This window comes from Salvelinus fontinalis, chromosome 39, assembly GCF_029448725.1.
Source record: "Salvelinus fontinalis isolate EN_2023a chromosome 39, ASM2944872v1, whole genome shotgun sequence".
NCBI classification, from domain to species: Eukaryota; Metazoa; Chordata; class Actinopteri; order Salmoniformes; family Salmonidae; genus Salvelinus; species Salvelinus fontinalis.
Window position 1 is genome coordinate 21,862,338 of NC_074703.1, and position 12,915 is coordinate 21,875,252.

At 45.4% G+C, this 12,915-nt stretch overlaps 1 protein-coding gene across 1 annotated transcript in view; it reads left to right on the plus strand.

Moving 5' to 3' along the window:
• The first annotated feature begins 1,066 nt into the window (after positions 1–1,066).
• Positions 1,067–12,915, plus strand: part of LOC129838501 (protein phosphatase 1H-like) — a 60,036-nt gene continuing 48,187 nt past the window's right edge. Inside the window, exon 1 of the mRNA XM_055905498.1 lies at positions 1,067–1,558. Coding sequence (XP_055761473.1) covers positions 1,329–1,558 — 230 coding nt within the window. The 5' untranslated portion in view covers positions 1,067–1,328. The remainder of the gene's footprint in view (positions 1,559–12,915) is intronic.

A 12,915-nucleotide genomic window follows, 5' to 3' on the forward strand; every position in this document is an offset into this window, starting at 1 on the left:
AGTGCAAGCCAACTGTCACGCTGGTATAAAGAATTTTGGAGACAGACACAGGAATACACAATAGGGGTTTTTAATATACCCAAAACAAACACGTATACAATAACACTGGGCTGTACCCAAACAAAAGAGTGAGGGTAAACCTCGTTGAACGCCATGGGACGATACCCATAATACACAATATATATAGCACACAGCATAACAGCTGAACCAACGTCTAGGTACTCACACCACCAACAGACATGGGAACAATAACCGACAGAGGGAACAGAGCACATATATAACATGCTAATCAGTGGGAATAGGGGCCAGGTGTGCACAATGAAAGGTCCAGAGGGATCCATGACACCAACTTTGTTCAGCTGTTGTTGAGTTTATTATATTGGCATGCTAACTTAATATTAAGGTCTGCATCTTAGCTAACATAAGTATTTTTATCTTCCTGTCACACTCACACAGTCTAATCATTTGTTTGTGCTGCCAACCCAGACTGTAAACACACACCCTAAGCCCCGTGAATATTCAAGATAGAAAAACAAATGGAACAAATATTCCATGTCCAACCAATTTCAATAATATAAATGAGAAAACAAGTCCTATCTGATTTTCATTTTTGAAATTCAGCAACAAAAACGAAAATGAGCTGTTTTCTGTTTTTCCTTTCCCTTTTTTGACTCGGTAATTAAAATAACAAAACGTACACGGACCTTGGAGGTCTGGAGAATTTTGTATTGCAAAAATAGTTTAAATATGGGCCAAGATTTTGTTTGGATGTTACATTTCAAGACCCTCAGAACGGTCAGGTAGGGTGTTTTGAAGTGTTTATCTGACTGGATAAAACATTTATAAATCAAAAAAGATATATATATATATAAATGTCCCCCCCACCCCCCCCACTTCCTAAACAAAAGTTGCCCCCTGATAACACACACCTCTGGGGAAACTCCAAGATGCGTGTAAGTCCAGGGGTTGTCCCTGACAGATTGTAGACTTTGTCTACAATGCTCAAGATCCCAGGATAAGTGATACCTTTGACCCCCAACTGTTAATCAACCCTATAGCTCAGTGCTCGTGCGGTGGCCCTGGCGACCAAATCCAGCAGCTTGATTGGCTAAAATCACATGACTCTGTTAATCGCGAGTGTATTTCCGCGTCCACAAGAGGGCTTTAGCTCTCTCTCCAGCGGCTTTGAATAAAATCCTGAATCGGAGGAGGTATTTTTTTCATCCATCGCGCTGTCGTCGAAACGTGTCGCCGAGCTGGGGGGAAATTCGGGAAAGGGGAGCCGCGCTGGCGCACCGCACAGCACTGACCCACGACGCGGCACGAACATGCTCACTCGGGTTAAATCTGCGGTGGCCAATTTCATGGGAGGCGTTGTGGCTGGTGGCGCCGAAGGTGACTCTTCCGGATCAGAACTGCCGCTGAAATTCCCCTACACGAGACCTGAGTTCCTAGGACTGACCCAGGATGAAATCGAATGCTCCGCAGATCACATAGGGCGGCCGATTCTCATCCTCAAAGAGACGAAGAGATTGCCGTGGGCCACTGGGTACGCAGAGTAAGTACAGTAGCCTAAACTGATGTAGCCTATAGATACGTCCATCTTCCAAGATTTGTCAACCCTTTCTTTAGTTTCATTGCAAGGCTGCACCCATAGCCCATCTCTCTGCCTCAGCATCCGCTGCCTTTTACAGATAACGGTTTTGGAACTAGATTCAAATGCGTGCCACTTACTAGGCAATAGCCTACATGTTTCATTCTATCATAGATTTGTGTTGTGTGTCACAGTCCAATATGTTATTCGCATGAAACAGAGAGAGAGAGAGTGTGTGTGCATGTATGAGGATGGAGAGAAGGAGAGAAGATAGCATCTGGGAATGTTATTTATGGCCATGGAGTTTGCGTGCCACTGACAGCTCCTTGCCTGCCTGCTCCCACGCACAGCTCAGCTCAGACGCACGAGAATAAACCTTCCAATGTAGCCTGCTCATCTGTAGATAGATGTAGGCCAAATAGAAATTCCTTGTGTAGGACCCATGCATTTATTGGAAACGAAAACAATCCTGAAGTCCTAACTTAAATGTGGGATAATAGCAACATTTTTGCCATAACAGCTCATTGAAATAGGCTAATCCTTTGTCTATATGCGGTTGTTTTATACTGCACACTATTATGCTGATTTTAATGGCCTTACATGTTTCATTCTCCCATTCATCACCTGTTCTCCGCAAGTCAACATCAACAGGGCGAAATTCCATCAGAGCTCACTCAGTTACATCATCCAATATGCAGCAGTTTTCCACTTCAGGAAAGGGGGCTAGCTCTCATCAGCCCTAGGAGCTGGGTCTTTATCAGTAGCGGTGTGTGAGTAAAATCACTGGGGTAGCCAAACCCCCAAAAATAGCCATAATTTGGTTACAACCTATGTGTTGTGACAATTGCATTGTTTGCTTTATAACCTGTTATAACCTATTTTATATATATTTATTACATTGGGCTCGCGAGTGGCGCAGTGGTCTAAGGCACTGCATCTCAGTGCAAGAGGCGTCACTACAGTCCCTGGTTTGAATCCAGACTGACTGTATCACATCTGGCCGTGATTAGGAGTCCCATAGGGGGGCGCACAATTAGCAGAGCGTCGTCCGGGTTTGGCCGGGTTAAGCTGTCATTGTAAATTAAAATGTGTTCTTAACTGACTTGCCTAGTTAAATAAAAAAGACAAGAAGAAGACACAGTGGCAGAATAAATTCAACCACACCTTTGTTTCATCACAAAACTGGAGAGCAACCTCTGGTTGGTGAAATCCACCAACCATATTGCATGCAACAAACAGTTACAGGACCTACAGAATGGGCAAGCAAGTTCATATTTCTGAAATTTTCAGACTACGAAACATCTATTGATTTAGAACCATGGAGAGTTACCGCAAGGCGCAAAGAAAACAGGAGCATCATCATCAAATCTCCTATGCAGTGGCGACCCGTCATTGAGCCCCACATTTTTAGCAAAAAAAAAAAAATATGTATATATACACTGCTCAAAAAAATAAAGGGAACACTAAAATAAAACATCCTAGATCTGAATGAAGGAAATATTCTTATTAAATAATTTTTTCTTTACATAGTTGAATATGCTGACAACAAAATCACACAAAATGTATCAATGGAAATCAAATTGATCAACCCATGGAGGTCTGGATTTGGAGTCACACTCAAAATTAAAGTGGAAAACCACACTACAGGCTGATCCAACTTTGATGTAATGTCCTTAAAACAAGTCAAAATGAGGCTCAGTAGTGTGTGTGGCCTCCACGTGCCTGTATGACCTCCCTACAACGCCTGGGAATGCTCCCGATGAGGTGGCGGATGGTCTCCTGAGGGATCTCCTCCCAGACCTGGACTAAAGCATCCGCCAACTCCTGGACAGTCTGTGGTGCAACGTGGCGTTGGTGGATGGAGCGAGACATGATGTCCCAGATGTGCTCAATTGGATTCAGGTCTGGGGAACGGGCGGGCCAGTCCATAGCATCAATGCCTTCCTCTTGCAGGAACTGCTGACACACTCCAGCCACATGAGGTCTAGCATTGTCTTGCATCAGGAGGAACTCAGGGCCAACTGCACCAGCATATTGTCTCACAAGGGGTCTGAGGATCTCATCTCGGTACCTAATGGCAGTCAGGCTACCTCTGGCGAGCACATGGAGGGCTGTGCGGCCCCCCAAAGAAATGCCACCCCACACCATGACTGACCCACCGCCAAACCGGTCATGCTGGAGGATGTTGCAGGCAGCAGAACGTTCTCCACAGCGTCTCCAGACTCTGTCACGTCTGTCACATGTGCTCAGTGTGAACCTGCTTTCATCTGTGAAGAGCACAGGGCGCCAGTGGCGAATTTGCCAATCTTGGTGTTCTCTGGCAAATGCCAAACGTCCTGCACGGTGTTGGGCTGTAAGCACAACCCCCACCTGTGGACGTCGGACCCTCATACCACCCTCATGGAGTCTGTTGCTGACCTTTTTAGCAGACACATGCACATTTGTGGCCTGCTGGAGGTCATTTTGCAGGGCTCTGGCAGTGCTCCTACTGCTCCTCCTTGCACAAAGGCGGGGGTAGCGGTCCTGCTGCTGGGTTGTTGCTCTCCTACGGCCTCTTCCACGTCTCCTGATGTACTGGCCTGTCTCCTGGTAGCGCCTCCATGCTCTGGACACTACGCTGACAGACACAGCAAACCTTCTTGCCACAGCTCGCATTGATGTGCCATCCTGGATGAGCTGCACTACCTGAGCCACTTGTGTGGGTTGTAGACTCCGTCTCATGCTACCACTAGAGTGAAAGCACCGCCAGCATTCAAAAGTGACCAAAACATCAGCCAGGAAGCATAGGAACTGAGAAGTGGTCTGTGGTCACCACCTGCAGAACCACTCCTTTATTGGGGGTGTCTTGCTAAGTGCCTATAATATCCACCTGTTGTCTATTCCATTTGCACAACAGCATGTGAAATTTATTGTCAATCAGTGTTGCTTCCTAAGTGGACAGTTTAATTTCACAGAAGTGTGATTGACTTGGAGTTACATTGTGTTGTTTAAGTGTTCCCTTTATTTTTTTGAGCAGTGTAGTTGAAGTCGGAAGTTTACATACACTTAGGTTGGAGTCATTAAAACTCGTTTTTCAACCACTCCACAAATTTCTTGTTAACAAACTATAGTTTTGGCAAGTCGGTTAGGACATCTACTTTGTGCATGACACAGGTAATTTTTCCAACAATTGTTTACAGACAGATTATTTCAGAAGTTTACATACACTAAATTGACTGTGCCTTTAAACAGCTTGGAAAATTCCAGAAAATGATGTCATGGCTTTAGAAGCTTCTGATAGGCTAATTGACATCATTTGAGTCAATTAGAGGTGTACCTGTGGATGTATTTCAAGGCCTAACTTCAAACTCAGTCCCTCTTTGCTGGACATCATGGGCAAATCAAAAGAAATCAGGCAAGACCTCAGAAAAAAAATTGTAGACCTCCACAAGTCTGGTTCATCCTTGGGAGCGATTTCCAAATGCCTGAAGGTACCACGTTCATCTGTTCAAACAATAGTACGCAAGTATAAACACCATGGGATCACTCAGCCGTCATACCGCTCAGGAAGGAGACGCATTCTGTCGCTTAGCGATGAACGTACTTTGGTGCGAAAAGTGCAAATCAATCCCAGAACAACAGCAAAGGACCTTGTGAAGATGCTGGAGGAAACAGGTAAAAAAGTATCTATATCCACAGTAAAACAAGTCCTATATCGACATAACTTGAAAGCCCGCTCAGCAAGGAAGATGCCACTGCTCCAAATCCGCCATAAAAAAGCCAGACTACGGTTTGCAACTGCACATGGGGACAAAGATCGTACTTTTTGGAGAAATGTCCTCTGGTCTGATGAAGCAATAATAGAACTGTTTGGGCATAATGAGCATCATTGTACTTGGAGGAAAAAGGGAGAGGCTTGCAAGCCGAAGAACACCATCCCAACCGTGAAGCGCGGGGGTGGCAGCATCATGTTGTGGGGGTGCTTTGCTGCAGGAGGGACTGGTGCACTTCACAAAATAGATGGCATCATAAGATAGGAAAATTATGTGGATATATTGAAGCAACATCTCAAGACATCAGTCAGGAAGTTTAAGCTTGGTCGCAAATGGGTCTTCCAAATGGACAATGACCCCAAGCATACTTCCAAAGTTGTGGCAAAATGGCTTAAGGACAACAAAGTCAAGGTATTGGAGTGGCCATCACAAAGCCCTTACCTCAAAAAAAGTGTGTGAAAATCATTCTCTCTACTATTATTCTGACATTTCACATTCTTAAAATAAAGTGGTGATCCTAACTGACCTATGACAGGGAACTTTTACTTGGATTGAATGTCAGGAATTGTAAAAAACAGAGTTTAAATGTATTTGGCTAAGGTGTACGTAAACTTCCGACTTCAACTGTAAATACACTACCGTTCAAAACTTTGGTGTCATTTAGAAATGTTGTTGGTTTTGAAAGAAAAGCTATTTTTTGTCCATTAAAATAACATCAAATTGATCAGAAATACAGTGTAGACACTGTTAATGTTGTAAATGACTATTGTAGCTGGAAACGGCAGATTTGTTATGGAATATCTAAATAGGCTTATAGAGGGCCATTATAAGCAACCATCACTCCTGTGTTTAAATGGCAAATTGTGTTAGCTAATCCAAGTTTATCATTTTAAAAGGCTAATTGATCATTAGATAACCCTTTTGAAATTATGTTAGCATAGCTGAAAACTGTTGTTCTGATTTAAAGAAGCTGTAAAACTGTCCTTCTTTAGACTAGTTGAGTATCTGGAGCGTCAGCATCTGTGGGTTCGATTACAGGCTCAAAATGGCCAGAAACAAATAACTTTCTTCTGAAACTCGTCAGTCAATTCTTGTTCTGAGAATTGAAGGCTATTCCAGAAATTGCCAAGAAATTGAAAATCTTGTACAACGCTGTGTACTACTCCCTTCACAGAGCAGCACAAGCCATATCTCAGACTGGCCGATAAAAAGAAAAGATTAAGATGGGCAAAAGAACACAGACACTGGACAGAAGAAGATTGGAAAAAAGTGTTATGGACAGAACAAATCTAAGTTTGAGGTGTTCGGATCATAGAGAAGAACATTCGTGAGATGCAGAAAAAGTGAAAAGATGCTGGAGGAGTGCTTGACGCCATCTGCCAAGCATGGTGGAGGCAATGTGATGGTCTGGGGGTGCTTTGGTGCTGGTAAAGTGGGAGATTTGTACAGGGTAAAAGGGATCTTGAAGAAGGATGGCTATCACTCCATTTTGCAACACCATGCTATACCCTGTGGACAGCGCTTATTTGGAGCCAATTTCCTCCTACCACAGGACAATAACCAAAAGCACAGCTCCAAACTATGCATTAACGTGTCTGGCTCTGGCGTTCCGCTAGCGGAATTCCTCCCACATTCCACTGAAAAGGCAGAGTGCGAAATTCAAAAGATATTTTTTAGAAATGTTTAACTTTCACACATTAACAAGTCCAATACAGCAAATGAAAGATACACATCTTGTGAATCCAGTCAACATGTCCAATTTTTTAAATGTTTTACAGCGAAAACACCACATATATTTATGTTAGCTCACCACCAAATACAAAAAAGGACAGACATTTTTCACAGCACAGGTAGCATGCACAAAGCCAACTTAACTAACCAAGAACCAACCAAACTAACCAAGAAACAACTTTATCAGATGACAGTCTTATAACATGTTATACAATAAATCTATGTTTTGTTCGAAAAATGTGCATATTTGAGGTATAAATCAGTTTTACATTGCAGCTACCATCACAGCTACCGTCACAAATAGGACCGAAGCAGCCAGAGTAATTACAGACACCAACGTCAAATACCTAAATACTCATCACAAAACATTTCTGAAAAATCGATGGTGTACAGCAAATTAAAGACAAACATCTTGTGAATCCAGCCAATATTTCCGATTTTTTTAAAGTGTTTTACAGCGAAAACACAATATAGCATTATATTAGCTTACTACAATAGCCTACCGCATTCATTCATCAAGGCACGTTAGCGATAGCAATAGGCACGTTAGTAATAGCCAATAAACCAGCAAAAGATATATAATTTTTGACTAACCTTGATAAGCTTCATCAGATGACAGTCCTATAACATCAGGTTATACATACACTTATGTTTTGTTCGAAAATGTGCATATTTAGAGCTGAAATCAGTGGTTATACATTGTGCTAACGTAGCATCTTTTTCCCACAACGTCGGGATATTTTTCTGACACTTTTTCTGACACACATATTCTGACCAAATAACTATTCATAAACATAACAAAAAAATACATGTTGTATAGGAAATGATAGATACACTAGTTCTTAATGCAATCGCCGTGTTAGAATTCTAAAAATAACGAGAGAGTGAGAGAGTGCCCAAACTCTGGGCGCAAACGACTATTTCACATGTACGACAGATATATGAAATAACATCATAAAATGGGTCCTACTTTTGCTGATCTTCCATCAGAATGTTGTACAAGGGGTTTGTCCAGAACAATCGTTGTTTGGTTTTAGAACGGCCTTTTTCCCTCTCGATTTAGCAAGCACACTTGCCAAGTGGCGCGAATCTCTCCATCGTCAACAAACTCAGAGAACGGAACACGGCAAAACTCCCGAAACAATTTCAATAATCTGATTAAACTATATTGAAAAAACATACTTTACGATGATATTGTCACATGTATCAAATAAAATCAAAGCCGGAGATCTTAGTCGTCCATAACGACAGCTTATCAGAAGGCAAATCCAGGTCCCTTCTCGCGCTCTCCAGAAAACAGGAAACTGGTGACACATTTACATTACATTTACATTTAAGTCATTTAGCAGACGCTCTTATCCAGAGCGACTTACAAATTGGTGCATTCACCTAATGACATCCAGTGGAACAGCCACTTTACAATAGTGCATCTAGATCTTTTAAGGGGGGGGGGGGGGGGGCAGAAGGATTGCTTTATCCTATCCTAGGTATTCCTTGAAGAGGTGGGGTTTCAGGTGTCTCCGGAAGGTGGTGATTGACTCCGCTGTCCTGGCGTCGTGAGGGAGTTTGTTCCACCATTGGGGTGCCAGAGCAGCGAACAGTTTTGACTGGGCTGAGCGGGAACTGTACTTCCTCAGTGGTAGGGAGGCGAGCAGGCCAGAGGTGGATGAACGCAGTGCCCTTGTTTGGGTGTAGGGCCTGATCAGAGCCTGAAGGTACTGAGGTGCCGTTCCCCTCACAGCTCCGTAGGCAAGCACCATGGTCTTGTAGCGGATGCGAGCTTCAACTGGAAGCCAGTGGAGAGAGCGGAGGAGCGGGGTGACGTGAGAGAACTTGGGAAGGTTGAACACCAGACGGGCTGCGGCGTTCTGGATGAGTTGTAGGGGTTTAATGGCACAGGCAGGGAGCCCAGCCAACAGCGAGTTGCAGTAATCCAGACGGGAGATGACAAGTGCCTGGATTAGGACCTGCGCCGCTTCCTGTGTGAGGCAGGGTCGTACTCTGCGGATGTTGTAGAGCATGAACCTACAGGAACGGGCCACCGCCTTGATGTTGGTGGAGAACGACAGGGTGTTGTCCAGGATCACGCCAAGGTTCTTAGCGCTCTGGGAGGAGGACACAATGGAGTTGTCAACCGTGATGGCGAGATCATGGAACGGACAGTCCTTCCCCGGGAGGAAGAGCAGCTCCGTCTTGCCGAGGTTCAGCTTGAGGTGGTGATCCGTCATCCACACTGATATGTCTGCCAGACATGCAGAGATGCGATTCGCCACCTGGTCATCAGAAGGGGGAAAGGAGAAGATTAATTGTGTGTCGTCTGCATAGCAATGATAGGAGAGACCATGTGAGGTTATGACAGAGCCAAGTGACTTGGTGTATAGCGAGAATAGGAGAGGGCCTAGAACAGAGCCCTGGGGGACACCAGTGGTGAGAGGGCGTGGTGAGGAGACAGATTCTCGCCACGCCACCTGGTAGGAGCGACCTGTCAGGTAGGACGCAATCCAAGCGTGGGCCGCGCCGGAGATGCCCAACTCGGAGAGGGTGGAGAGGAGGATCTGATGGTTCACAGTATCGAAGGCAGCCGATAGGTCTAGAAGGATGAGAGCAGAGGAGAGAGAGTTAGCTTTAGCAGTGCGGAGCGCCTCCGTGATACACAGAAGAGCAGTCTCAGTTGAGTGACTAGTCTTGAAACCTGACTGATTTGGATCAAGAAGGTCATTCTGAGAGAGATAGCAGGAGAGCTGGCCAAGGACGGCACGTTCAAGAGTTTTGGAGAGAAAAGAAAGAAGGGATACTGGTCTGTAGTTGTTGACATCGGAGGGATCGAGTGTAGGTTTTTTCAGAAGGGGTGCAACTCTCGCTCTCTTGAAGACGGAAGGGACGTAGCCAGCGGTCAAGGATGAGTTGATGAGCGAGGTGAGGTAAGGTAGAAGGTCTCCGGAAATGGTCTGGAGAAGAGAGGAGGGGATAGGGTCAAGCGGGCAGGTTGTTGGGCGGCCGGCCGTCACAAGACGCGAGATTTCATCTGGAGAGAGAGGGGAGAAAGAGGTCAAAGCACAGGGTTGGGCAGTGTGAGCAGAACCAGCGGTGTCGTTTGACTTAGCAAACGAGGATCGGATGTCGTCGACCTTCTTTTCAAAATGGTTGACGAAGTCGTCTGCAGAGAGGGAGGAGGGGGGGGGAGGGGGAGGAGGATTCAGGAGGGAGGAGAAGGTGGCAAAGAGCTTCCTAGGGTTAGAGGCAGATGCTTGGAATTTAGAGTGGTAGAAAGTGGCTTTAGCAGCAGAGACAGAAGAGGAAAATGTAGAGAGGAGGGAGTGAAAGGATGCCAGGTCCGCAGGGAGGCGAGTTTTCCTCCATTTCCGCTCGGCTGCCCGGAGCCCTGTTCTGTGAGCTCGCAATGAGTCGTCGAGCCACGGAGCGGGAGGGGAGGACCGAGCCGGCCTGGAGGATAGGGGACATAGAGAGTCAAAGGATGCAGAAAGGGAGGAGAGGAGGGTTGAGGAGGCAGAATCAGGAGATAGGTTGGAGAAGGTTTGGGCAGAGGGAAGAGATGATAGGATGGAAGAGGAGAGAGTAGCGGGGGAGAGAGAGCGGAGGTTGGGACGGCGCGATACCATCCGAGTAGGGGCAGTGTGGGAAGTGCTGGATGAGAGCGAGAGGGAAAAGGATACAAGGTAGTGGTCGGAGACTTGGAGGGGAGTTGCAATGAGGTTAGTGGAAGAACAGCATCTAGTAAAGATGAGGTCAAGCGTATTGCCTGCCTTGTGAGTAGGGGGGGAAGGTGAGAGGGTGAGGTCAAAAGAGGAGAGGAGTGGAAAGAAGGAGGCAGAGAGGAATGAGTCAAAGGTAGACATGGGGAGGTTAAAGTCACCCAGAACTGTGAGAGGTGAGCCGTCCTCAGGAAAGGAGCTTATCAAGGCATCAAGCTCATTGATGAACTCTCCAAGGGAACCTGGAGGGCGATAAATGATAAGGATGTTAAGCTTGAAAGGGCTGGTAACTGTGACAGCATGGAATTCAAAGGAGGCGATAGACAGATGGGTAAGGGGAGAAAGAGAGAATGACCACTTGGGAGAGATGAGGATCCCGGTGCCACCACCCCGCTGACCAGAAGGTCTCGGGGTGTGCGAGAACACGTGGGCAGACGAAGAGAGAGCAGTAGGAGTAGCAGTGTTATCTGTGGTGAGCCATGTTTCCGTCAGTGCCAAGAAGTCGAGGGACTGGAGGGACGCATAGGCTGAGATGAGCTCTGCCTTGTTGGCCGCAGATCGGCAGTTCCAGAGGCTACCGGAGACCTGGAACTCCACGTGGGTCGTGCGGGCTGGGACCACCAGGTTAGGGTGGGCGCGGCCACGCGGTGTGAAGCGTTTGTATGGTCTGTGCAGAGAGGAGAGAACAGGGATAGACAGACACATAGTTGACAGGCTACAGAAGAGGCTACGCTAATGCAAAGGAGATTAGAATGACAAGTGGGCTACACGTCTCGAATGTTCAGAAAGTTAAGCTTACGTTGCAAAAAAATAAAAATAAAATACAAGATCTTATTGACTAAAATGATATAGTACTGCTGGCTGGTGAAGTAGCCTGGCTAGCAGTGGCTACGTTGTTGAAAGTGAAGCTGGCTAGGTAACCTCGACAATTTCACTAAATTTCTCTAAACTACACAATTATCATGGATACAAGGACAGCAAAGACAACTAGCTAACACTACGCTAATCAAGTCGTTCCGTTGTAATGTAAGTTTCTACAGTGCTGCTGTTCGGTAGAAGTTGGCTAGCTAGCAGTGTTGGCTAGGTAGGAGGACGGCAGCGCGGCAGGCGAAAAATAGCTGGCTAGCTAACCGATAATTACTCAAAGCTACACAATTATCTTAGATACAAAGATAGCAAAGAGAACTATGTAGCTAGCTAACACTACACAAGTCAAGTCGTTCCGTTGTAATGTGATCGTTTCTACAGTGCTGCTAATCGGTGGCTAGCTGGCTAGCTAGCAGGGTTGACTACGTTACGTTACGTTACGTTAGGGCGAGAATACCTGGCTAGCGAACCTCAGCGAACCTTGATAACTACACAATTATCACCGATACAAAGACGGCTATGTAGCCAGCTAAGTAGCTAGCTAAGATCGAGCAAATACAAATCAAAGATAGCAAAGACAACTGTGTAGTCAGCCAACACTACACTGATCAAGTCGTTCCGTTGTAATGCACTCGTTTCTACAATGCTGCTATTCGGTGGCAAGCTGGCTAGCTAGCAGTGTTGGCTACGTTGCGTTACGTTAGGGCGAAAATAGCTGGCTGGCGAACCTCAATAACTACACAATTATGTTTGATGCAAAGACGGCTATGTAGCTAGCTAAGATCAAACAAATCAAACCGTTGTACTGTAATGAAAATGAAAATCAGACCGTTGTACTATAATGAAATGTAATGAAAAGTTATACTACTATTCGGTAGACGGTGGACGTTTGCTAGCTGCTGGGCAGATAGCAGTGTGGACTACGATAGGCGACGAGATACGATAATTACGCAATTATCTTTTATACACAGACGGCTAAGTAGCTAGCTAAGAAGAAATTGCTAAGGTTAGACAAATTAAACCGTTGTACTATAATGAAATGTAATGAAATGTAATGAAAAGTTATACTACCTGCAGAGCGAATGCAAATGCGACCGCTCGCTCCAAACCGGATGTCATTGCTGACACGAGCTATTATTCGAGCCAAGATCAAGTTACACACTCAATTTCTTCTCTCACTGCTTGTCGACATCTAGTGGAAGACGTATGAAGTGCATCTAAACTAATAAATATCAAGGACTTTAATAGGCAGCCCCTA